The 27,959-nt window shown below is 46.1% G+C and overlaps 2 protein-coding genes across 2 annotated transcripts in view; one reads left to right on the top strand and one right to left on the bottom strand.

The window, feature by feature from the left end:
• Positions 1 to 6,935, bottom strand: part of DGKE (diacylglycerol kinase epsilon) — a 29,935-nt gene extending 23,000 nt beyond the window's left edge. The window contains exons 1-2 of the mRNA XM_056549598.1: positions 6,422 to 6,935; positions 2,361 to 2,523 (exon numbers count right to left, since the gene is read on the bottom strand). Of these exons, the coding sequence (XP_056405573.1) occupies positions 2,361 to 2,523; positions 6,422 to 6,858 (600 nt within the window). The 5' untranslated portion in view covers positions 6,859 to 6,935. The remainder of the gene's footprint in view (positions 1 to 2,360; positions 2,524 to 6,421) is intronic.
• A 12,324-nt stretch (positions 6,936 to 19,259) lies between these two features.
• Positions 19,260 to 27,959, top strand: part of C13H17orf67 (chromosome 13 C17orf67 homolog) — a 34,902-nt gene continuing 26,202 nt past the window's right edge. The window contains exon 1 of the mRNA XM_056549599.1: positions 19,260 to 19,388. Within this exon, the coding sequence (XP_056405574.1) occupies positions 19,334 to 19,388 (55 nt within the window). The 5' untranslated portion in view covers positions 19,260 to 19,333. The remainder of the gene's footprint in view (positions 19,389 to 27,959) is intronic.

Here is a 27,959-nt window from a genome sequence, read left to right as displayed (position 1 = left end):
GACTGCTCAGGAAGACTGCTCCCCATAGGATAATAAAAGGTGTCCCACCTGCAGAGAAGAAGAGGGAAAAAACCCTATGGCGAGTCCCATCCTCACACTGCTCAATTATGAGCTAGTGGTCCCAAAACTGGAGGACTCCAGATGTTGCAACTCCGAGACCTAAGGGAAGAAAAAAATACTCACATTAGTCTGAAGAACTTACCTCTAGAAGTCTTCAGAATGTAGTCTTCAGTCAGCATTGTCACCTGCAGCAAGCCAAGCTCATAGCGAGGCGAACAGGAAGGTAGGGGGACCCGGACCCATGAGGTACAACCCCAAGCGCTGACCGTTGGCGATAGGGGGTTAACAGTACATCCAAGATGCCTGCCACCTCTCGCAATAGGGAAACAGTGAACCGCAGTTCCTGAGTCCTCACCTGAAAACAAAAAGGAATAAAAGAACTAACACATTCCCTAACTAGGAAAATAAAAAAATAAAAGACCTGGTCTGAGGAGAATCCCAGACCAGTGTCTATCCTCCTTAGACAACAAGCTGAAACTGATTACCTCAGGTGCCTGTGGGCGGGAATACCCTGCTGGGAGGAGCCAACTTTTCTTGTTGCCATAGTGTCAAGCCTCCTAGAGACAGCAGCATAAACCCAAGGTCTGTGTCCCCCAATGGAGCTGATAGAGAAAATATAAATCATCACCTCAAGAATATCAGACAACCTGATACATGATATCAGTATAGGAAATATTGATATAGAAATATAAAAATAATAAAAATGAGAAGAAGATTGCGATAGATTAGATTTTAACGTACTTTTAACACACTCTTGTGATTCTGCAACTCTGCATTGAACCGAAGGTCTGGCAATTGATTTTACAACAGCTGCAGCCTCCCAGTATCCAGCCCATTGCTTTCAGCATACCCGGCAGTCTGCTCAATCTATCCGGCAGTCCATTCATTGTGTCTCTGACGTCAGACGCCACCGGATTACACGAGGTCTGTGCCAGGACATCTGAAAGGTGTTATCTTTACTATCTTCACCACCGCAGCGGCATATACTAGGTCTGTGGCAGGCAGACCAGCCGCAGAGAGACGCACGCCAGCGTCCCACACCAGCACATGCAGTCATCGGCCCGAGTGCACGTCTGAGGACACCAGCTTGTTGGGATAGCATCTTCAGCTGGTAACTATACATTCTACTTATTGTGGACTAGGATACACTAACCAATATACATGATATTGTGAACTGTAAATACATCATTCCGAACCACCAAATGCCGGACTATTGAATGTATCAGGGAAATTTCACATTTAAAGTGCGGGACAATATCACTATTCCACAAGGGCCCTGTGGAAGTAGGTCTAGTATATTTACTATATTGTATTTGCATAATTTCATTAATCTATGTATTTTAATAAATTTTGCTTTTCTTTATCGTAAAATTGAATCACGATCTTCTTCTCATTTTTATTATTTTTATATTTCTATATCAATATTTCCTATACTGATATCACGTATCAGGTTGCCTGATATTAGCCTTGAGGTGATGATTTATATTTTTTCCTTTTCTTTGTATTTATGCCACACCTGGGTGTAGGTGTAAAATCATTATACCTCGGCTGATAATTTGTGAGCTGCACCCATTTAAAAAAAAATTATAATTTAAAAATCTGTTTTTAACTTCCTGGCACCAGTTGATTAACCCCTTTAACCTTCCTGATCTCGTCTGCTTCAAAGCTCCGTCGCAGAGTCTGTCTCAGTGACAAACAACGGACCTGGGCGGTCTATTGCACAACAGACACAAACGGGTCCCATTGACTTTGAGTTGGGTCTGTTGGAATTTTTTTTTTATCTGGCATCTGCTGTTTTTTCAGGAGTTTAGCGGCAATGGCCAAAGGCACAGGAAGTGGCCAGGGCCCTATTTGTGTGTTATACGCCGATAAATACGATATATATATATTTTTTGTTTTTGTTTCGGAGAATATGTTATGGAAAAATGTAAAGGTATCATTAAAGTAGTTATGACTAGTATAGGGCGAGGAGGAAAAAAACGAGTCTAAGGGTACATTCCCACATGGCGTATTTGCTGCTGCGTATTTTATTTTCTCTGTTGAAGTCAATGGGTAGGAAAATACGCAGCACCAAATACGCAGCAAAATACGCCACGTGGGAATGCACCCTAAAAGTGAAAATTGGCCCGGACAAGTGGATCGTCATGAGGGACAAGTACATTTTGCTCTGTTTTAGTCCCGTGGACAAGTAGTTTTTTATAAAATTTCCACCCCCCTGGTCAAGCCTTAGGGAGTGTTCTTATTTTAATCTGTATAATAATGGAGACCATACATAAGAAAAAGTATTAAAATGTTTTCACCTTGGTATAATCCACACTTTTGCTCCGCTTGAGCTGTTTAATGGCCCAGAGATAACTGGAAGGAATGATGAGATTTTTAAATTCTCCGAGGTCACAGATCCCAGTTTTTAGATGAGCTTCCACCATGCAGTCATCATGAATAGTCCGCTGACACCAGATGCATCTATTTATAAGGAAACATTCATAAGAACTCTGCTCTTTAAAAAAAATTTAAAAAATAAGGCACCATCATATTTAAAGGGGTAACCCACTGGCCAGTGTTCTGGCTGTGTTTGGAACATTTAGGCTAAGTTTCTACTTGTTTTTTGTGTGCGTTTCCCCCCCCCCCCCCCCCAAAAAAAAATGCCAAAACTGCCCCCATGGCGTTTTTTTATTGAAAAAACACTGTGGCCAGAAAATCAATGAAAAATCGCTAAATTATTTTTGGTGTTTTTTTTTTTTTTTTTTTCCTTTTGACGTTTTCTTAACCCTTCTTTAGCTCCTTGACGGTTTTGCAAAATCGCAGCATGTTGAGCCTATGGCATTTTTTTTCCCTGAAATTCTGGTGTTTTTCTCTCATAGAGGTCTATGGGAGTAAGAAAAACGCCGGGAAAAACTACATGTGGGTTTTAACTCTGGCCTTTTTTAAGGCAGTTTTTATTCTTTTTTGGACTTTAGTGATCCAAAAAAGTAATGGAGATACCTTTTTATAATAAAATTTCGTAGGGTACCATAAAAAAAAAAAAAAAAGAAGATACAGTAGAGATACAGTAGTATCTAACGAAATTTACCATTTTTATAATGACATTTTTATTAATTTTTAAAACAGGGATCAATTTATGTGGGCGGGCAGGGACCTAAAAATGTAGCCGACAATAATAAAAACTGAAAAAATTTAGTATGTGTGTTTTTCACATTTTTTAGGTAGTACTACTACTCCCAGCATAGAACAGTGTTCCATCCTTTTTTTTTTTTTGGTAAACAACAAATTTTGAAAAAACGTCAAAAGGCGCCATGAATGCAATTTCCACTCAAAGGCAAAAAACGCAAGAAAAAAATGCCAAACATAGGAACATGCTGTGGTGTTTTTTTCTTGTTATTTTTTGGGCCACAAAAAAAACAAGTAGAAACTTGCCTTCATTCCGAATGCTGTGCGCGCATTGCGGGATTCGGCCTTGCCCCCTCAATGCAAGTCTATGGGAGGGGGCGTGGCGGCCGGCACACTGGCCAGTGGAGTACCCCTTTAAAGCGTTCCTGTCATTACATACAACTTCTGACAGGGCTATCAAACATGTCAAACGTTATTGATCGCATCAGGTCTCACTTCTGAGATCCGCTGCGATTGTTATTAGCTGTACACACCTGTAGTCACACAGCTCGGGCTCTAGACACCTGTAGTCACCTGTACACACCTGTAGTCACACAGCTTGGGCTGTAGTCACCTGTACACACACAGCTTGGGCTGTAGACACCTGTACACACCTGTAGTCACACAGCTTGGGCTGTAGTCACCTGTACACACCTGTAGTCACACAGCTTGGGCTGTAGTCACCTGTACACACCTGTAGTCACACAGCTTGGGCTGTAGTCACCTGTACACACCTGCAGTCACACAGCTTGGGCTGTAGTCACCTGTACACACCTGTAGTCACACAGCTTGGACTGTAGACACCTGTACACACCTGTAGTCACACAGCTCGGGCTGTAGACACCTGTACACACCTGTAGTCACACAGCTCGGGCTGTAGACACCTGTACACACCTGTAGTCACACAGCTCGGGCTGTAGACACCTGTACACACCTGTAGTCACACAGCTCGGGCTGTAGACACCTGTACACACCTGTAGTCACACAGCTTGGGCTGTACACACCTGTAGTCACACAGCTCGGGCTGTAGTCACCTGTACACACCTGTAGTCACACAGCTTGGGCTGTAGACACCTGTACACACCTGTAGTCACACAGCTCGGGCTGTAGACACCTGTACACACCTGTAGTCACACAGCTTGGGCTGTAGACACCTATAGTCACACAGCTTGGGCTGTACACACCTGTAGTCACACAGCTCGGGCTGTAGTCACCTGTACACACCTGTAGTCACACAGCTCGGGCTGTAGACACCTGTACACACCTGTAGTCACACAGCTCGGGCTGTAGACACCTGTACACACCTGTAGTCACACAGCTCGGGCTGTAGACACCTGTACACACCTGTAGTCACACAGCTCGGGCTGTAGACACCTGTACACACCTGTAGTCACACAGCTCGGGCTGTAGACACCTGTAGTCACACAGCTCGGGCTGTAGACACCTGTACACACCTGTAGTCACACAGCTTGGGCTGTAGTCACCTGTACACACCTGTAGTCACACAGCTTGGGCTGTAGTCACCTGTACACACCTGTAGTCACACAGCTTGGGCTGTAGTCACCTGTACACACCTGCAGTCACACAGCTTGGGCTGTAGTCACCTGTACACACCTGTAGTCACACAGCTTGGGCTGTAGACACCTGTACACACCTGTAGTCACACAGCTCGGGCTGTAGACACCTGTACACACCTGTAGTCACACAGCTCGGGCTGTAGACACCTGTACACACCTGTAGTCACACAGCTCGGGCTGTAGACACCTGTACACACCTGTAGTCACACAGCTCGGGCTGTAGACACCTGTACACACCTGTAGTCACACAGCTTGGGCTGTACACACCTGTAGTCACACAGCTCGGGCTGTAGTCACCTGTACACACCTGTAGTCACACAGCTTGGGCTGTAGACACCTGTACACACCTGTAGTCACACAGCTCGGGCTGTAGACACCTGTACACACCTGTAGTCACACAGCTTGGGCTGTAGACACCTATAGTCACACAGCTTGGGCTGTACACACCTGTAGTCACACAGCTCGGGCTGTAGTCACCTGTACACACCTGTAGTCACACAGCTCGGGCTGTAGACACCTGTACACACCTGTAGTCACACAGCTCGGGCTGTAGACACCTGTACACACCTGTAGTCACACAGCTCGGGCTGTAGACACCTGTACACACCTGTAGTCACACAGCTCGGGCTGTAGACACCTGTACACACCTGTAGTCACACAGCTCGGGCTGTAGACACCTGTACACACCTGTAGTCACACAGCTCGGGCTGTAGACACCTGTACACACCTGTAGTCACACAGCTTGGGCTGTAGACACCTGTACACACCTGTAGTCACACAGCTCGGGCTGTAGACACCTGTACACACCTGTAGTCACACAGCTCGGGCTGTAGTCACCTGTACACACCTGTAGTCACACAGCTTGGGCTGTAGACACCTGTACACACCTGTAGTCACACAGCTTGGGCTGTAGACACCTGTACACACCTGTAGTCACCTGTACACACCTGTAGTCACACAGCTTGGGCTGTAGACACCTGTAGTCACACAGCTCGGGCTGTGGTCACCTGTACACACCTGTAGTCACACAGCTCGGGCTGTACACACCTGTAGTCACCTGTACACACCTGTAGTCACACAGCTTGGGCTGTAGACACCTGTACACACCTGTAGTCACCTGTACACACCTGTAGTCACACAGCTTGGGCTGTACACACCTGTAGTCACACAGCTTGGGCTGTAGTCACCTGTACACACCTGTAGTCACACAGCTTGGGCTGTACACACCTGTACACACCTGTAGTCACACAGCTTGGGCTGTAGTCACCTGTACACACCTGTAGTCACACAGCTTGGGCTGTAGACACCTGTACACACCTGTAGTCACCTGTACACACCTGTAGTCACACAGCTTGGGCTGTAGACACCTGTACACACCTGTAGTCACACAGCTCGGGCTGTACACACCTGTAGTCACACAGCTTGGGCTGTAGACACCTATACACACCTGTACACACCTGTAGTCACACAGCTTGGGCTGTAGACACCTATACACACCTGTAGACACCTGTACACACCTGTACACACCTGTAGTCACACAGCTTGGGCTGTAGACACCTATACACACCTGTACACACCTGTAGTCACACAGCTTGGGCTGTAGACACCTATACACACCTGTAGACACCTGTACACACCTGTAGTCACACAGCTTGGGCTGGCTCCCGCACTGCTGTCCGCACACCATACACGGGCTGCACAGGGGCACATTGCCGCGGACCCAGTGATGGTTCTGTCCGGTCCCCCCTTCGCTCCGTCCCATCACCTCCTTGCACTGGAAGCGTTTGCTGGCCTTCCACACACACGGCTCGTCCGCGCACAGGCCGCAGCACAAGCAGTAGGCCCCCCGCAGGATGTGCAGCTCGCACACCGAGCAGTAGGTGGGTCTCCCGAACAGATCGGTGTCCTGCCAGCAATGCTTCCCGTCCCTGGCCAGGCCCCTCCGCCGGGAGCGGCGCACGCTGCACCACAGAGTAATGAGCACGGGGATGGTGACCGCGCACACCGTCCACACCGCCAGGCTCAGGCCGCGCTCTCCCCCCGTCTCCGCCGCCTCTTCTTCCATATCTGTCATCTCTACATCTGTCAACAGCGGAAAGAGGATGCGTAACCAAGGCGACGGAAGGCGCGCGCTGATGACGTCAGCGCCGCTGTGTGAGTAAACACTGGTGTCACGTGACAGGGCCGGGGACAAGTGCTGTGTGGAGCTGTCAGTGACTGCTGTCTCCCTTCCCATAGGTCCAGCATAGCTGTATTTTATATGTACTGTGCCTGAGGGCTGTCATGTGCTTCCCTATTGACTTGTTTTTTTTAAACATTTTCCCGCCAATTGCACAGGCTGTAAAAGTTTGGGGGTCCTATGTACAGTATTGGGGGTCCTCTTGTTATCAACATAAACCTATTGTACCTTTTACAGGGTGTGTTGGTAAATGTTTCATTGTTTTATACACTATGGAAGAGATTTATCTAAACCTGTCCAGAGGAAAAGTTGCTGAGTTGCCCATAGCAACCAGTCATTCATATTTCAGAGGCTTTTTAAAAAAATGAAAGAAGCGATCTGATCGGTTGCTATGGGCAACTCATCTTCTTTCCTTCTGGATGGGTTTTGATAAATCTCCCACTCTATCCGTGTCTCCAAACCTTGGACCGAAAGCTGTTGCTAAACTACAACTCCCAGCATGCCCGGACAGCCAACGGCATGTAAAAGTAGGGCAGATCATTATATTATCTCTGGTGTGATGGTGTAGATCCACCCACCTGCGTTGTCTGACCGCGGCCCATGTGAAGACGTCTCACACAGGTCAAGGATGCTACGTGTGTAAAGCAGTGGCAGTGCACAGTGACAGCACCAACACATTTTAATTGTTTGAAGGGGTATTCCACCCCTAGACATGTTATCCCCTATCCGCGATCTTCGGAGACACCACCCCCCCCCCTCTATTTATGTTTATGGCGGGAGCAGCAGAAGACCGATCAGACAACCAGGTAAGGGCCCTCCTGCCATCCTCTCAGTTGATTGGGACATGGCGATTTCATCGCTATGGTCCTGATCAGCTCCACGGAGCTGCCGGGATGCTTTCACTTTCATTTTATACGCCGCAATCAACTTTGATCGTGGTGTCTAAAGGGTTAATGCTGGGCCTTAACCCGATCAGTGATGCCTGGCATTAACCCTGGGTCCCGGCTGCTGATAGCAGTCGGGACCCACCTGGTTTAATGCGTACTAAATCAAAAAGGAAAAGCGTATGTAGACCAAAGTATCAAAAAACTCATTAAGCTTTATTATTACAAAATGCGCAAAAATAGGACAAACACTTAAAAGCACATAAAATTAGAGATACAACTCCAAATCTACAACGGGCAGGAAGGGGGGGGGATCTGGTCAGGCTACATCAGATTCATATGTACAATGTCGCAGGTACAGAAATCAATAGATAGTGGGGAAATACAACAAAATGCCCAAAGTAAATAAATCAGTAAGCCAGGAAGGGGTTAAATCCCGAGTAATAGCCCCATAATAAGGTGCATAGAAACTAAGTGGATTTCACCCATAAAGATTATATATGCAGACTGAAACTGAGAACCCAACAGGACGTAAATACAGTATAAGCAGTAAATTACCTAGTGAGAGAGTGTGAGACCGACCAGACCGCCGTGGCCCAACGTTTCACCAAGATAGGCTTCTTCCGGAAGAAGCCTATCTTGGTGAAACGTTGGGCCACGGCGGTCTGGTCGGTCTCACACTCTCTCACTAGGTAATTTACTGCTTATACTGTATTTACGTCCTGTTGGGTTCTCAGTTTCAGTCTGCATATATAATCTTTATGGGTGAAATCCACTTAGTTTCTATGCACCTTATTATGGGGCTATTACTCGGGATTTAACCCCTTCCTGGCTTACTGATTTATTTACTTTGGGCATTTTGTTGTATTTCCCCACTATCTATTGATTTCTTTACCTGCAACATTGTACATATGAATCTGATGTACCCTGACCAGATCCCCCCCCCCCCCCTTCCTGCCCGTTGTGGATTTGGAGTTGTATCTCTAATTTTATGTGCTTTTAAGTGTTTGTCCTATTTTTATGCATTTTGTAATAATAAAGCTTAATGAGTTTTTTGATACTTTGGTCTACATATGCTTTTCCTTTTTGATTTAGCTATTACTTAGCGTAGGACCTCATTACTGTATAGGGGTTCTTTTTGGTGTTATTCATTAATGCATGCTCAGCTAATGAGCGTGTTATTAACACCAGTAACGGGAACAGGGCCTACAGGTATGCCCTGCATCCTTAAAGGGGTACTCCCGCCTAAGACATCTTATCCCCTATCCAAAGGATAGGGGATAAGATGTTTGATCGCGGGGGTCCCGCCACTGGTGATCCCTGCTATCTCGCATGCAGCACCCATCTCTGGGAGCTGCACGCAGCGCTGCAGCCTTGGAAGTCTGCCGGGTCATGACTACTGGGCCGGAGTATCGTGATGTCATGCCCCGCCCCCGCAATGCAAGTCTATGGGAGGGGGCGTCACAGCCATAGGGGATAAGACGTCTTAGGGCCGGAGTACCCCTTTAAAGGAGTACTCTGGTGCAGAGTACTCCTGCTCCGTCCTGCCCGGGCTGCAAGAAAATGAAAATAAACCATCTCTCACCTTCCTGGGTTCCTGCAGAATGCCACTACAGCTGATCGGTCCTCCTGTCCATCTTCTTCATAGTTCTGTGTGAACGAAGCGTCACATGGTGCTCAGCCTATTATGGGCCGAGGCCGAACATCGTGGCGGCCGGCGATAGGCTGAGCGCCATGTGACGCTTCGTTCACACGAAAGTATGAAGGAGATGGACCGGAGGACCGATCAGCTGTAGTGCGTTCCGCGGGAACCCAGGAAGGTGATAGATGGTTTATTTAAATTTTTTTGCAGCCCGGGCAGGACGGAGCAGGAGTAGGGGTGGAGAGCCTCCAGTGCTGCGGAGAGATCGCAAAGGTGGGTGCTGAATGACAGATTGCGGGGGCTCCCCAGCAGCGGGACCCTCGCGATCAGACATCTTAACCCCTATCCTTTGGATAGGGGATAAGATGTATTAGGGCCGGAGTACCCCTTTAAAAGCACACAACATACTAATTTATTTTGGGTGCCTCAATCCGCCAATTTACTCCTTCAATGCTAAAAGTTTCTTAGTTTCCTTGTGTTCTGTCACATTGGTAGGATTACATGAGGACTTCCTCTGCCTTCAATGTTTTCATTGGTGACATTTTTGGGATCAGCTAATTTTTTTCAAAACGCAGAATGCTCCAGGTATAATGTTTTTCATTTTTTTCCCCAATGAGCTTCACTTGAACAAAATGTGTGTTTAAAAAGAAAAATACCAGCATCCTCTCTAAGCACGTGTGTGGTAGGACAGTGTTCTCAGTGCAAGCCGATGTGCTTCTCCGTTAGAATGCTGGCTATATGACTAAACACATTAGAATACATTGCACCTTCCTTGGAAGGCTGAAAAGTATTTTCCCGCAATATGTTATGCCTTTGTTGTATTGCAGCCATGATTGAACCCTTAAAGGGGTACTCCACCCCTAGACATCTTATCCCTTATCCAAAGGATAGGGGATAAGATGTCTGATCGCAGGGGTCCCGCCTCTGGGGATTCCCACAATCTCCCTGCTGCATCCAGCATTCATCACACCCCCTCCCCTTGACTTGCACTGAGGAGGTGTGACCATGACATCACAAGCGGGGCTTGACTGTGACTTCATGAGCCTCCACCCTGCATGGCCAGTCATCCGGCACGGAGCGAAGTTTTAATCGCGGGGTCCCCAGCAGAGGGATCCCCCGCGATCAGACATCTTATCCCCTATCCTTTGGAACATGGCATACTATTTTGGAAACTACACCCATCAAGGAACATACAGTGAGCCTTAATACCCCACAGGCATTTGATGAACATTTGATAAAGTGGGACGTGAAAATGAAAAATTCGATTTTTTTCCCATTAAAATATTACCCCAAATTTTATATTTTCACAAGGGGTAATAGGAGAAAATGCCCCCCAAAATTTATAAACCCATTTCTCCTGAGTATATACCTGATGTTTGGACGTAAAGTGCTCTGTGGGCGCACAACATGGCTCAGAAGAGGAGTGCCATTGGGCTTTCGGAGAGAATTTTGCTGGAATTGAATTTGGGGGCCATGTGCGTTTCCTAAGCTCCAATGATGCCAGAACCCCTTACATGTGCCTTCATTTTGGAAACTACAGCCCTCAAGAAATGTAATAAGGGTTACACCTCACGTGTTTGGAACAGTGGGCTGTAAAAATGAAAAATGTTTTTTTTTTTTTTTTTTTATTTTTTTTTTTTAATGCTACCCCAAATTTTTCATTTGCACAAGAAGATCATTTGCACAAGAAGTCCTTGACAAAGCCGCTTCCGGCGAAACGCGTCGGAGTTGTGGAGGTGGACTGGGGTGAGTCCTGTGCCAGCCTATACCAAACGGTTTTTCTTTGTATATCACTCTTTGCTGCTAGTCACTACTCAAACTTGCTGCTATCCATATTATTGCTGCTATTTGCCTGTTGGTTGTTATTGCTTATTGTCAGCACCATACTTGTTACGCCGAGCGCTCCGGGTTCCCGCTCCTCCCCGGAGCGCTCGCTTCACCTCCTCCGCTGCAACGCCCCGGTCACGTCCTCTGACCCGGGGCGCTGCGATCCTGCTGCTAGCCGGGATGCGATTCGCGATGCGGGTAGCGCCCGCTCGCGATGCGCACCCCGGCTCTCCTACCTGACTCGCTCCCCGTCTGTTCTGTCCCGGCGCGCGCGGCCCCGCTCCCTAGGGCGCGCGCGCGCCGGGTCTCTGCGATTTAAAGGGCCACTGCGCCGCTGATTGGCGCAGTGGTTCCAATTAGAGTTATCACCTGTGCACTCCCTATATTACCTCACTTCCCTTGCACTCCCTTGCCGGATCTTGTTGCCTTAGTGCCAGTGAAAGCGTTCCTTGTGTGTCCCTTGCCAGTGTTTCCAGACCTTCTGCCGTTGCCCCTGACTACGATCCTTGCTGCCTGCCCCGACCTTCTGCTACGTCCGACCTTGCTTCTGCCTACTCCCTTGTACCGCGCCTATCTTCAGCAGCCAGAGAGGTGAGCCGTTGCTAGTGGATACGACCTGGTCACTACCGCCGCAGCAAGACCATCCCGCTTTGCGGCGGGCTCTGGTGAAAACCAGTAGTGGCTTAGAACCGGTCCACTAGCACGGTCCACGCCAATCCCTCTCTGGCACAGAGGGTCCACTACCTGCCAGCCGGCATCGTGACAGTAGATCCGGCCATGGATCCCGCTGAAGTTCCTCTGCCAGTTGTCGCTGACCTCACCACGGTGGTCGCCCAGCAGTCACAACAGATTGCGCAACAAGGCCAACAGCTGTCTCAACTGACCGTTATGCTACAACAGTTGCTACCACAGCTTCAGCAGTCATCTCCTCCGCCAGCTCCTGCACCTCCTCCGCAGCGAGTGGCCGCTCCTGGGATACGCTTATCCTTGCCGGATAAGTTTGATGGGGACTCTAAGTTTTGCCGTGGCTTCCTTTCCCAATGTTCCCTGCATCTGGAGATGATGTCGGACCTGTTTCCCACTGAAAGGTCTAAGGTGGCGTTCGTAGTCAGTCTTCTGTCCGGAAAAGCCCTGTCATGGGCCACACCGCTCTGGGACCGCAATGACCCCGTCACTGCCTCAGTACACTCCTTCTTCTCGGAAATCCGAAGTGTCTTTGAGGAACCTGCCCGAGCCTCTTCTGCTGAGACTGCCCTGTTGAACCTGGTCCAGGGTAATTCTTCCGTTGGCGAGTATGCCGTACAATTCCGTACACTTGCTTCAGAATTGTCCTGGAATAATGAGGCCCTCTGCGCGACCTTCAAAAAAGGCCTATCCAGCAACATTAAAGATGTTCTGGCCGCACGAGAAATTCCTGCTAATCTACATGAACTTATTCACCTAGCCACTCGCATTGACATGCGTTTTTCTGAAAGGCGTCAGGAACTCCGCCAAGATATGGACTCTGTTCGCACGAGGCGTTTCGTCTCCTCGGCTCCTCTCTCCTCTGGTCCCCTGCAATCTGTTCCTGTGCCTCCCGCCGTGGAGGCTATGCAGGTCGACCGGTCTCGCCTGACACCTCAAGAGAGGACACGACGCCGTATGGAGAACCTCTGCCTGTACTGTGCTAGTACCGAACACTTCCTGAGGGATTGTCCTATCCGTCCTCCCCGCCTGGAAAGACGTACGCTGACTCCGCACAAAGGTGAGACAGTCCTTGATGTCTACTCTGCTTCTCCACGTCTTACTGTGCCTGTGCGGATGTCTGCTTCTGCCTTCTCCTTCTCTACAGTGGCCTTCTTGGACTCTGGTTCTGCAGGAAATTTTATTTTGGCCTCTCTCGTCAACAGGTTCAACATCCCAGTGACCAGTCTCGCCAGACCCCTCTACATCAATTGTGTAAATAATGAAAGATTGGACTGTACCATACGTTTCCGCACGGAGCCCCTTCTTATGAGCATCGGATCTCATCATGAGAGGATTGAACTTTTGGTCCTCCCCAATTGCACCTCGGAGATTCTCCTTGGACTTCCCTGGCTTCAACTTCATTCCCCAACCCTGGATTGGTCCACTGGGGAGATCAAGAGTTGGGGGTCCTCTTGTTCCAAGAACTGTCTAAAACCGGTTCCCAGTAACCCTTGCCGTAACTCTGTGGTTCCTCCAGTAACCGGTCTCCCCAAGGCCTATATGGACTTCGCGGATGTTTTCTGCAAAAAACAAGCTGAGACTCTACCTCCTCACAGGCCTTATGATTGCCCTATCGACCTCCTCCCGGGTACTACTCCACCCCGGGGCAGAATTTATCCTCTCTCTGCCCCAGAGACTCTTGCCATGTCCGAATACGTCCAGGAGAATCTAAAAAGGGGCTTTATCCGTAAATCCTCCTCTCCTGCCGGAGCCGGATTTTTCTTTGTCTCCAAAAAAGATGGCTCCCTACGTCCTTGCATTGACTACCGCGGTCTTAATAAAATCACGGTTAAGAACCGCTACCCCTTACCCCTCATCTCTGAACTCTTTGATCGCCTCCAAGGTGCCCACATCTTCACTAAATTGGACTTAAGAGGCGCCTATAACCTCATCCGCATCAGAGAGGGGGACGAGTGGAAAACGGCATTTAACACCAGAGATGGACACTTTGAGTATCTGGTCATGCCCTTTGGACTGTGCAATGCCCCTGCCGTCTTCCAAGACTTTGTCAATGAAATTTTTCGTGATCTATTATACTCCTGTGTTGTGGTATATCTGGACGATATCCTAATTTTTTCTGCCAATCTAGAGGAACACCGCCGGCATGTCCGTATGGTTCTTCAGAGACTTCGTGACAACCAACTCTATGCCAAAATTGAGAAATGTCTGTTTGAATGCCAATCTCTTCCTTTTCTAGGATATTTGGTCTCTGGCCAGGGACTACAGATGGATCCAGACAAACTCTCTGCCGTCTTAAATTGGCCACGCCCCTCCGGACTCCGTGCTATCCAACGCTTTTTGGGGTTCGCCAATTATTACAGGCAATTTATTCCACATTTTTCTACCATTGTGGCTCCTATCGTGGCTTTAACCAAGAAAAATGCTGATCCCAAGTCCTGGCCTCCTCAAGCAGAAGACTCCTTTAAACAACTCAAGTCTGCCTTTTCTTCGGCTCCCGTGCTCTCCAGACCTGACCCTTCCAAACCCTTCCTATTGGAGGTTGATGCCTCCTCAGTAGGAGCTGGAGCTGTTCTTCTACAAAAAAATCCTTCCGGGCATGCTGTCACTTGTGGTTTTTTCTCTAGGACCTTCTCTCCAGCGGAGAGGAACTACTCCATCGGGGATCGAGAACTTCTAGCCATTAAATTAGCACTTGAGGAATGGAGGCATCTGCTGGAGGGATCAAGATTTCCTGTTATTATCTACACCGACCACAAGAACCTCTCCTACCTCCAGTCGGCCCAACGGCTGAATCCTCGCCAGGCCCGGTGGTCTCTGTTCTTTGCCCGATTTAATTTTGAGATCCACTTTCGTCCTGCCGATAAGAACATTAGAGCCGATGCTCTCTCTCGTTCCTCGGATGCCTCAGAAGTTGATCTCCCTCCGCAACACATCATTCCACCTGACTGCCTGATCTCCACTTCTCCTGCCTCCATCAGACAGACTCCTCCAGGAAAGACCTTTGTTTCTCCACGCCAACGCCTCGGAATCCTCAAATGGGGTCACTCCTCCCATCTCGCAGGTCATGCGGGCATCAAGAAATCTGTGCAACTCATCTCCCGCTTCTATTGGTGGCCAACTCTGGAGACGGATGTTGGGGACTTTGTGCGAGCCTGCACTATCTGTGCCCGGGATAAGACTCCTCGCCAGAAGCCCGCTGGTTTTCTTCATCCTCTGCCTGTCCCCGAACAGCCTTGGTCTCTGATTGGTATGGATTTTATTACTGATTTACCCCCTTCCCGTGGCAACACCGTTATTTGGGTGGTCGTTGATCGATTCTCCAAAATGGCACATTTCATTCCTCTTCCTGGTCTTCCTTCTGCGCCTCAGTTGGCTAAACAATTTTTTGTACACATTTTTCGTCTTCACGGGTTGCCTACGCAGATTGTCTCGGATAGAGGGGTCCAATTCGTGTCTAAATTCTGGAGAGCTCTCTGTAAACAACTCAAGATTAAATTAAATTTTTCCTCTGCATATCATCCCCAGTCCAATGGACAAGTAGAAAGAATTAACCAGATCCTGGGTGATTATTTGCGACATTTTGTTTCCTCCCGCCAGGATGACTGGGCAGATCTCCTTCCATGGGCCGAATTCTCGTATAACTTCAGGGTCTCTGAATCTTCCTCCAAATCCCCATTTTTCGTGGTGTACGGCCGTCACCCTCTTCCCCCCCTCCCTACCCCCTTGCCCTCTGGTCTGCCCGCTGTGGATGAAATTTCTCGTGACCTTTCCATTATATGGAGAGAGACCCAAAATTCTCTCTTACAGGCTTCTTCACGCATGAAGAGGTTCGCGGATAAGAAAAGAAGAGCTCCCCCCGTTTTTTCCCCTGGAGACAAGGTATGGCTCTCCGCTAAATATGTCCGCTTCCGTGTCCCTAGCTACAAGTTGGGACCACGCTATCTTGGTCCTTTCAAAATTCTGTGTCAAATTAATCCTGTCTCTTATAAACTTCTTCTTCCTCCTTCTCTTCGTATCCCTAATGCCTTTCACGTCTCTCTTCTCAAACCACTCATCCTCAACCGTTTTTCTCCCAAATCTGTTCCTCCCACTCCTGTTTCCGGCTCCTCGGACGTCTTCTCGGTCAAGGAGATTTTGGCTGCCAAAAAGGTCAGAGGAAAAAATTTTTTTTTAGTAGACTGGGAGGGTTGTGGTCCTGAAGAGAGATCCTGGGAACCTGAGGACAACATCCTTGACAAAAGTCTGCTCCTCAGGTTCTCAGGCTCCAAGAAGAGGGGGAGACCCAAGGGGGGGGGTACTGTTACGCCGAGCGCTCCGGGTTCCCGCTCCTCCCCGGAGCGCTCGCTTCACCTCCTCCGCTGCAACGCCCCGGTCACGTCCTCTGACCCGGGGCGCTGCGATCCTGCTGCTAGCCGGGATGCGATTCGCGATGCGGGTAGCGCCCGCTCGCGATGCGCACCCCGGCTCTCCTACCTGACTCGCTCCCCGTCTGTTCTGTCCCGGCGCGCGCGGCCCCGCTCCCTAGGGCGCGCGCGCGCCGGGTCTCTGCGATTTAAAGGGCCACTGCGCCGCTGATTGGCGCAGTGGTTCCAATTAGAGTTATCACCTGTGCACTCCCTATATTACCTCACTTCCCTTGCACTCCCTTGCCGGATCTTGTTGCCTTAGTGCCAGTGAAAGCGTTCCTTGTGTGTCCCTTGCCAGTGTTTCCAGACCTTCTGCCGTTGCCCCTGACTACGATCCTTGCTGCCTGCCCCGACCTTCTGCTACGTCCGACCTTGCTTCTGCCTACTCCCTTGTACCGCGCCTATCTTCAGCAGCCAGAGAGGTGAGCCGTTGCTAGTGGATACGACCTGGTCACTACCGCCGCAGCAAGACCATCCCGCTTTGCGGCGGGCTCTGGTGAAAACCAGTAGTGGCTTAGAACCGGTCCACTAGCACGGTCCACGCCAATCCCTCTCTGGCACAGAGGGTCCACTACCTGCCAGCCGGCATCGTGACAATACTGGGTGACCCAGGTAATATTCTTCTTTTTTTGGGTTGCATGTTCAGGTCCTTGCCCACTTCACTTGCACGGTAATTTTTTTGCACTTGTTGTAACTCACTTGAGTGCTGTGCTTTACTTATTTTTTTTCTGCCTTGGTTATTAATTAATAATTTTATCACATATATTTGTTTGTCCTCACCGGCCATTGCGTGGTATTTAATTCCACAAGTATTGCACATTTTGTTTGTGCATATCCTGCACGACGCCTTTCCCCCCCTTTCTTTCCCTCACCTTGTGCATGCAACCCCTGTAGACATTAATTTATTTATAATCATCAATTTACTTATTTATAACCATTAATTGCAGCTCACTATTAGCATCGTGACTTCCCAAGGAACTTTTTTATCTCTTCACCTATTCTATTGGCATACAGGCTTTCTCACCCCAGTATCCACCTTATATTTTATTCTTTTATATATATATATATATATATATATATATATATATTCTTTATTTTTATACTACCCTTTATGAATTGATTCTGTGATTTCAGATATACATATATGTATTTTTTAAACTATATATTTCAATAAAATCATTTTTATACATGATCATACTTGTCATAAGTTACTTCTAACTGGGGTATATTCACCATTTTGTTGTGTGGTCTTCCACACCTGTAGGTTGTTGTTTTAGTTGCTCTTTTAGTGAATAATAAATCCCCTACCCTATCTATATAATATTATTCTATTTTGAGCCCTTGAGGAAAGTCTTTTTCGGTCACAAGAAGTTCTAGGAGAAAAACCCAATTTCTAGTATATACATACCTCATATTTGGACTTAAAGTGCTCCGCGTGTGCATAACAGGGCTCATAAGAAAAGGAGCGCCATTGGGCTTTAAAAGAGAGAATTTGGCTGGAAGTGAAGTCGGGGGGGCATGTGCATTTCCAAATCTCCCATGGTGCCAGAACAGCGAACCCCCCCACTATTAAAGGGGTACTCTGGCGTTACGACATCTTATCCCAAGGATAGGGGCTAAGATGCCTGATGGCGGGGGTCCCGCCGCTGGGGACCCCCGTGATCTTTCACGCAGCACCCCGTTACCATCAGCCCCTGCTCCGGGTCTGATGACTGCCGATCACGGGGCAGGAGTATTGTGATGTCACGGCTCTGCCCTGTGTGATGTCACGCTCCGCCCCCTCAATGCAAGCCTATGGGAGGGGGCGTGACAGCTGTCCCATAGGCTTGCATTGAGGGGGCGGAGCGTGACGTCACACGCGGGCGGAGCCGTGATGTCACAATACTCCTGTCCCATGATCGGCAGTCATCAGACCCGGAGCAAACATGTTCCGGGGGCTGATGGTAACGGGGTGCTGCGTGAAAGATCACGGGAGTCCCCAGCGGATAGGGGATAAGATGTCTTAGCATTGGAGTACCCCTTTAACCCTACAGGTTTATGGCAAATCTTCACTGTTTCCAAGCAAGGACATTAACAATAATTTAAAAAACTGTTTCAATTTGTATATTAACTTTATGTTAAAGTGATTTTTGCCCATATTGTGGCAATACATCGACTGTTACATGTATATGTAAAATAATATGAATATGAGGGAAAAAAAGCAACTGCACAAATCTTTTTACACCTCGGAATGAAATAATGATATATTATTATATAGAATGATATAAAAGTGAAGTTACTAGTTGAAGTCATCCACGTTAAAGTATTTTTCAATACCCTACTGCATAGTGTTTGTAAATAAGTATAATCTGCAGACAACATTTACAATATAGAGTTACAAGAAGCTCTTTCTTTTCTAGCATAGTTATCACTTGTCTTATTGCAAATTCCTGCTGGGTCCTTCTGGTGCCATAGGAAAGCTTTCCCATCTGATTTGTATGTAACACGCGATCCTGTCTGTAGTAGAACCTGCACTTTCACCAGTATTCCCCGTTGACTACCGCATCATGTTTTGCAGAGTACATCCCTGAAGACTGTAGCAGTAAAAAGTCTATACTGTTTATAAAATGGCAAAAAAGTGTATTAAAAGGAAGCAATCGGATACTTTCAGATAAACGTATCATGTTATGAACAATGTTCGAAACCCCAAAACTATAGAAGTGACAAATAATGTTTGCTTCTGGGGCTGACTGAGCAGGTTACACATACTGTGCAAATTCCTGGAATCTTTGCGCATATTCCCCAAATCAGACCAGAAAAAAAGCTCCAGCCAGGAAAAAGGAGGGGGGGGGGGGGGGGATTTGGCTGACGTTGAGTCTTTAAGAGGTCTAATTCTTCATAAGTTGTGTTCATTTCTAAAACTGTGTCTACGGAGAAGAGCCAAAATGAAGCTTTTTGTCGCGCTCATGGCTTTTGTGCTACTTCTGACAGTTTTCACAGGTAGGTAGATTATAATAGAAAGGACCTTTTAAATGTACTAAGTCTTAATGATGGTATGTATGTGTGCGTGAAGTATGAGGATGGATACTTTTACATCTGCATCAATTGGCAACAGATCTCAGAATATTTATTTACAAATAATCTGATTTGTTTATTACAATATACAAGAAATGTTTTCTTTCTGTTATGTAAGGAAAAGTGCTCCGAAAAACACCGGTTTAGAGAGAATTGACGGTCATTGATGGCATTTCACTATGATATGTCAGCAATGTTTGAGCGATGGATGATCAAAGTGGTTAAAGGGGTATTCCAGGAAAAAACTTTTTTTTATATATCAACTGGCTCCAGAAAGTTAAACAGATTTTTAAATTACTTCTATTAAAAAATCTTAATCCTTTCAGTACTTATGAGCTTCTGAAGTTAAGGTTATTCTTTTCTGTCTAAATCCTCTCTGATGACACCTGTCTCGGGAAACGCCCATTTTAGAAGCAAATCCCCATAGCAAACCTCTTCTAAACTGGGCGTTTCCCGAGACAGGTGTCATCAGAGAGGACTTAGACAGAAAAGAACAACCTTAAATTCAGAAGCTCATAAGTACTGAAAGGATTAAGATTTTTTAATAGAAGTAATTTACAAATCTGTTTAACTTTCTGGAGCCAGTTGATATATATAAAAAAGTGTTTTCCTGGAATACCCCTTTAAGGTATGAAGTTCCAGTGGCGTAAGGAATGTGTCATGTCCCTTTGTCTCCTTACAGCTCCTCTGTATTCTTCTACAGCTCCTCTGTATTCTTCTACAGCTCCTCTGTATTCTTCTACAGCTCCTCTGTATTCTTCTACAGCTCCTCTGTATTCTTCTACAGCTCCTCTGTATTCTTCTACAGCTCCTCTGTATTCTTCTACAGCTCCTCTGTATTCTTCTAGAGATCACAGTGGTCAGATGCCCACCGACCGACAAATGTTGTTCTCTTCATTGCACCATAACAGTTCCTCAATTTATATAAAATATGAACTTGTATTGCATTCCGTAAGAAAGTGAGAGTCTTCGCCCATAAACACTAGCTTGCTGTCAATCTTAAATGAGTTTACATTTAGAATAATGTTTTCCTTGTTAAGCATACCAGGCAAAGCAAACACAATAAGGGACAGCGTGGGGGCATTCTGCAGTAAAATAGCCCATCTTGTTTTGTTGGACTCTTACACAAACTATGAGCGTCTCCATCACACTCAACAGATTGCAAATTCTATTCGTGTCATGTGGAATCGGAGTTCTCAATGAAGCACTCTTCTGAAAGGAGACTTTTGTCCATTCATAGACTAGTCTACATACTGTGAAAACAAACCTTCCTCCTGTAGGATTTTTTAAAATTCAGAAGGAGGCCAATAGGAAATGTTAATGAATTTTTGGATTTTGACCTGGAATAATTATAAGGTTTTACTTAACAAACTGGTAGTGCCCAATGTATACATCAATTATTTATTTGCATAAATATAGAAGCACTAATGTAAGTAAATTCAGTTTCTAAAAAAATAACTATGTAAACTTTTTGGGTTGTCCTTTTGAGGCATGTTTACTAATACTGGTGCACTGCTGAGTGCTTTACCAGTATTCAGTTTCTATGTAACAGGGTTCCCCTTTCTTTGAGAGGCTGAGAGACCAAGCTCATTTCCTTCTGTCCCCAAAAAAAATCCCATTGCATGCAATATGACATCTGACAGTATCTGAAAGCTGGTACAATTGTGTTGATAACTATGCCCCATTCTAAAAATTCTAGATTTATAGACCAACTCATCTTAGATTTTGGTCATCCTGTCAACAACAGTGATATTATAATAACTGACATATCTGTAGTTAAAGTGAACATAACCTACAAATATACAATGAAGGAGATTTATCAGAATTTTTCCAAGGAAAAGTGGAGCAGTTGCACATAGCAACCAATCAGATTGCTTCTTTAAAGGGGTACTCCGCAGCTCAGCGTTCGGAACAAACTGTTCCAAACGCTGGAGCCGGCGCTGGAAGCTCGGGACCTCATAGCCCCGCCCCCTCATTATGTCACGCCCCGCCTCCTCAATGCAAGTCAAATGTAAGCCCTTTTATTTTACTGCTATTGCACAACTGGCCATCACGCCAGTTGATGTCATGAGGGGGCGGGGCTATCACGTCACAAGCTCCCAGCGCTGGCTCCAGCGTTCAGAACAGTTTGTTCCAAATGCTGAGCAGTGGAGTACCCCTTTAAATAGGCATTGTCAGAATCAAAAACTTTCTATATGTTGTACATCTTGGCAGTACATTAACCTTTCCAATATACTTCATAAAAAAAGACCACTAGGGGTCTCCATACCATCCAGAAATAATCCTGTCCAGCTGCAGCATCATCCTCGCCAAGCTGAAGCACAGGCTGGGGCAAAGTCTGGCAGAGAGGGTGGGACTAGCACTCCCTTGTGCTCACTCCTGTCCTATCAGACTCCTGTCTGAAAACAGAGACGACGGGGTTACAGAGCAGCCTGCAGTGATTGTATAGAGAGACCCAGCACAGCACAGCTGACTCAAGGAGGAAGCGAATGCATGGTGAGTGAGGGCGGACTCAGTACTTGCCTTGGACATGCCCATTCCTGATAGATAGATAGATATACAGTGGAGGTATGTATATATATATATATATATATATATATCTGTCCTGTGGCCCTTGCCACTTCTTGTATACATATCCGGACTGGCCATCTGGATGGCCGCCATCTTTCTGCTATTTATATAAATAAATAATTATAAATATCATATTTAAAAGTTATATTTACTGCCATAATTAATAAGTACTCTGGTGCATTTTTTAAAACCCTTTGTGCCCCGGCTGCCAAGCAAAACACACGTTCCTACGTTCCCCCGTTGCGCTGATATCGATGTTCCATTCTCCGGTCCCCAACTTCTTCCACTTCCTGTAAGTCGAAGAGTCACGTCACGCTCAGCGTATCACCGGCTGCTTACATGAAAGGAAACGTAGGAAAGTGAGTGTCACAGCGAGCGCTCCGGCCCTCTCATCTGGACCGGAGCGTCCGCTCCTTCGGCCTCCCTCCTCAGGATCCCGGCGCTGACCGAGAGCGTGGGTCCCCTTCTGTCTAGGACGCGGCTGCCGTGGCGGTTGGTCCCCGTTCACGCGCCGCGTCCCTATCTGACTCACCAAGTTCCTAGCTCCCTGCGCCGACGGTCTCTGCCTCCCGGCGTGCTCTCTAGGGCGCGCGTGCCGGCTTCTGTAAATTTAAAGGGCCAGCGCACCATTGATTGGTGCGCTGGTTCCTGACCTCTGGTTCCTTTTCCTATGAATGATACCTGCCCCTTCCTGCCTTGCCGGATCTTTGTGCCCTAGTGCCTTTGAGAAAGCGTTCCTGTAGCCTTGTATTGCCTTACTTGTTGCCGAACCCGTTGCTTCCGACTACTCGCCTGTGAACCCTTGCCGCCTGTCCTGACCTCTGCTATGTCCGACTACGCTTTTGCCTGCTCCCTGTGTACCGCGTCATATCGGCTGCCAGAGAGGTCGAGCCGCTTTCGGGGGAACGACCTGCGGGCTACCTGCTGCAGCAAGTCCATTCCGGCCCTGGTGAAGACCAGTAGTCCCTTAGGCCCCGTTCCCCTGGTACGGCCCGTGCCATCGCCTCTCTGGTCTAGAGGATCCACCACCAGTCCTGCCGGTTCGTGACAGTAAGTTAGAGTTTGTTTTGTTTCTCTTGGCCACCCGGGCACAGAGGGTTAAAAAAAATGCACTGGAGTACTCCTTTAAGGCTATGTTCACATCACATCAGTGTGAGGAACCTCTGTTAGCTGATTCTGTTGACATGACGGGACTGTCAGGTTTTTATCCTTGACCTGGGACCTGGCGGGTTCCGTTGGTGTCTGGTGTCACAACTTCCATCCCACCACTGTCATCAGCATTTGTAACGGAGCTCTACAACGCTGTGAACATAGCCTAAGTATATTGAAGGGCATAATCGGATAGACAAACATAAAAGAAAAACAAACAATTATATCACATTATAACATTATGTCATTTTCTGATATGCAAAAATGCAGAATGATTAAAAAAGAATGGTGCAAAATGATGGCCTTGAATGGTAAAAATGTATTAACTAGAAAAGACACACTCTCTATCCTAGTTCTATCTCTACACTACGAATGTTGAAAGAGATTTCCATATGGACGGCTGAAACGTTGCACTTTTTTGGAATGGAATAAAGCTACACTTTAATCACTTCTGAGTGCTGCAGTCACCTTGTTTTTTGGCTATACCTGTATGGGCCTTGTTTTTTGGATATACCTGTATGGGCCTTGTTTTTTGGCTATACCTGTATGGGCCTTGTTTTTTGGATATACCTGTATGGGTCTTGTTTTTTGGCTATACCTGTATGGGCCTTGTTTTTTGGATATACCTGTATGGGCCTTGTTTTTTGGATATACCTGTATGGGCCTTGTTTTTTGGATATACCTGTATGGGCCTTGTTTTTTGGATAGTCACAGTGATAGATATTTTCTAAATACAGTGAAAGAAGATAACTGTGCACTCTCATATAATAGTCAGTCTCTAAGAGTTTGTGAGTAGCAGCACCCTGCTAAAATAGAAAGACATTCCACTCATGTCCTGTGCAATCTGATTTCCCATGAGGAAGACACTTCTCTGAAAGAAGACTTTTGTCCATTCATTTTCTAATGTAGTCGCTATGTAAACAAGCCGTCCTCTCTTGACATATTGGGCAGCTTCTTAAAGGTCTGAAAATCACTCAGAGGCTTAGGATGGTTGGGATAATTATATGAAAACAATCAGAGTAAAATACAAATGGATTCTAGCAGTTAGAAAGGTCTATTTCAGTTTCCAAAAATACTAGTTTATGTGTAGAATTTACAGAAATGGATATAAAGAGTTTTTTCTTTTCTTTTTTGTTCCGGGGGGCATATATCCTCCGTTCTTGTGATTTGTAGGGATCCCAGCGGTTCTTAGACCCCCCCCCCCCCCACTAATCAGTCTGTAATGTAATTTTCTGTGGATCGGGGAAAACTCTTTGAGATGGGCAAACCCCTTCACATTAAAGTACATTGGACAAATATGTATTAAGAGCTACACTTTAACCCCTTAAAGGGGTGCTCCGGTGGAAAACATTTTTTTTTTAAATCAACTGAACAGATTTGTAAATGACTTCTATTAAAAAATCTTTACCCTTCCAGTACTTATTAGCTAATGAATACTACAGATGAAATTCTTTTCTTTTTGAATTAGTTTTTTTTCTTGTCTCTGCTGACACCTGATGCCCGTATAAGGAACTGTCCAGAGCAGGAGAAAATTCCCATACCAAATCTATGCTGCTCTGGACAGTTCCTGACATGGACAGAGGTGTCAGCAGAGAGCACTGTGGACAAGACAAAATATAAATTTAAAAAGAAAAAACTTTCCTCTGCAGCATAAAGCTGCTAATATGTACTGAAAGGATTAAGATTTTTAAATAGTAATTTACAAATCTGTTTAACCTTCTGGCCCAGTTTATTAAAAAAATAAAAAAAATAAAAAAAAAGTTTTCCACTGGAGTACCCCTTTAAGGACAAGCCCATTTTATTTTTACGCTTTTCGATTTTTCCTCCTCGCCTTCTAAAGTTCATAACTCTTTTATGTTTCTATCCACAGACCCATATGAGGGCTTGTTTTTTGCGTGACCAATTGTACTTTGTAATAACATCACTCATTTTACCATAAAATGTATGGCCAAACCAAAAATAAATTAGTAAACAGAAAGATTTGGTGCTCAACATTAAATGGATTATGGACACACCAAGCTAGCAATAAGATATGTATTTATAAATAATAATAAAATATAAAAAGTGTAGCATGTCTGGTAAGACACAGGGCTCTTGTGCCTCACCCAGATGTGTCAATGCAATAAAATCAGATCATATGTTAAAAGATGATACTAATATAAAAAAAAATAATTATAGTGAACCAGGTTAATCCTTCAGCATATACCTTTACAAGATTGCAATAAAATGATTAAAACATTATCTACAGTCTGAGGTTGTAAGATCAGAGATGCAGCATAAGCTGTTAAGGTATAAACGGCACAGTAGCCATTGCAATTAGAATTACTGTTAAAGGGTGCCTCTCATCAAAAAAACGTTTGATATATTATAGATTAATGTATGCAGAATAACTTTATAATTGCATGTTATTAAAAAATATGCTTCTTTCTATTTAATTTTCCACTTTGAAGAAATGACCACTAGGGGTCTCCCTACCAGTCCTGGCAGCAAGCATTTCAGACTCATGCTGGAGTCCTAAACACTACGAGCTGCCAGTCTGCTTTGTTCACAAAGGAGAACACTCAGAGCTGCCAGCCTGCTTTGTTCACAGCCTGTTTGGCTGTGAACAAAGCAGGCTGGCAGCTCTGAGTGTTTAGGACTCCAGCATGAGTCAGAAATGCTTGCTGACAGGACTGATCGGGAAAAATACAATAGAAAGAAGCATATTTTTCATTAACATGCTATTGGAAAGTTATTCAACATTCATTAATCTAAAATATATCAAAAATTTATTTGATGAGAGGTACCCTTTAAGTAGTGTATCCACCTGATAGTCTGGTTTTCGTTTTCACACTGTACACTTTAGAGTAAAAATTCAGTTTTCTTTATTTTGTTAATCCGATTAAAATGATACCCATTACATGCATTTCTATTATTATGCTGCTGTTAAAAAAATCTCAAACTTTTTTATACAAAATAAGTATGTTTAAAATCGCCATATTTTGACCACCTCTAACTTTTCCATTTTTCTATATACAGGGCTGCATGAGGGCTCATTTTTTGCTGCATGACCTGTTTTTTGTTTTTCATTCCACTTTTGCATATATATGTTCCTTTTTAATGGCTTTTTATAAATTTTTGGGGAAATGTGATGTGACCAAAAAGCAGCAATTTTTATTGGGGGAGGGGCTTTAAAAAAAAAAAATTAACATTTAATTTATCTCTCTATGTCCCGATAGGGGACTATCTATAGCAATCATTAGATTGCTAATACTGTTCAGTGCTATGCATAGACATAGCACTGATCAGTATTATTGGCAATCTTTTGCTCTGGTCTGCTGGAAGGCAGATCAGAGCAGAAGACCCCGGGAGAGCGGCAGAGGTAGGTGCTGAGGGCACCTCCAGCCACCATCTTGGCTGATCTGTGCCATGACTGTGCCGCAGGCAATCAGATCAGCCATTACAATCGGCGCACTGCCACAAATGCTGGGATCTGTATTGATCATGGCACCTGAGGGGTTAATGGCGAACATCAGCGTGATCCCTGATGTCCGCCATTACTGGTGGGTCCCCAGCTGCTGATGATAGTAGACGGGACCTGCCGTGCATGACACGTAAATATACATCTTGGTGCGCAAAGTACCAGCGCATCAGGATGTACAATTTTGTCCATTATCATTAAGGAATAGAAGGGGTACTGCAGCCAAAATTTACTTATCCCCTATCCACAGGATAAGTAGCTGATCTCTGTATCAGATCCCTGTCTCCCTCAGTGAGGAGCGGGTGTCATCTACCGCTAGATGGCACGAGCTTCATTCATTTCTATGGGAGCACCGATGATTCCTGAATGCTGGACTTCATAGTCTCTTTGGAGCTTTCATAAAAATCAATGGAGTGTGTGCCGTCTACCGTACGCACTCCTCACTCAGAGCCGGTCCTGTTTCCGAGATCGCGGGGGCAGCTACTTTTAAGTACCGCTTTAATACATTTTGGCACATCTCTTTTACTGACCAGACTTCGAAATCTACTTCTACAGGTCCTTGCCTAGTTAATCCTGCTTCACCCTTAACAAACTTAAAGGAGCACTGTCAGATTTAAAATGTTGTACATCTTGGCAAAATTCTAACCTTTCTAATATACTTCATAAAAAAAAATGGTATTTCCTTTTAATAGAAATCATGGCTTATATAAAAAAGACCACTAGGGGTCCCCATACTACCCAGAACATAATCCTGTTTGGCTGTAGCATCATATTTGTCCCATCTGAAGCACCGACAGGGACAAAGTCCAGTAATTGAGGGGACTTCTCTGTGCTCACTCCTGTCCTGTCTTTCTCACTGTGGAAAGAACTTGCAGGGAGTGAGCACAGAGGTTCAGTCCGGCAGTGAGCTTTATTGGTGGAAGACCTGTATAGCTCTCCTGCAGTTAAACACATAAAAGACATGTAAATCATTTGCATGACCTAGTGAGTAACATACATAGGAATTATTTTTTTCTGTGATATGACAGGTACGCTTAAAGGGGTACTCCGCCCCTGGCAACTTATCCCCTATCCAAAGGATAGGAGATAAGATGTCAGATCGCCGGGGTCCCGCTGCTGGGGACCCCGGGGATCGCCACTGCGGCACCCCGCCATCATTACTGCACAGAGCGAGTTCGCTCTGTGCGTAATGACGGGCGATACAGGGGCCGGAGCAGCGTGACATCATGGCTCCGCCCCTCATGACATCACGGCCCGTCCCCTTAATGCAAGTCTATGGCAGGGGGCGTGATGACCGCCACGCCCCCTCCATAGAC

This window comes from Hyla sarda, chromosome 13 (assembly GCF_029499605.1).
Source record: "Hyla sarda isolate aHylSar1 chromosome 13, aHylSar1.hap1, whole genome shotgun sequence".
In the NCBI taxonomy this organism is placed as follows: Eukaryota; Metazoa; Chordata; class Amphibia; order Anura; family Hylidae; genus Hyla; species Hyla sarda.
The sequence above is the reverse complement of the archived record's forward strand: the minus strand, read 5'-3'. Positions and strand labels throughout refer to the sequence as shown.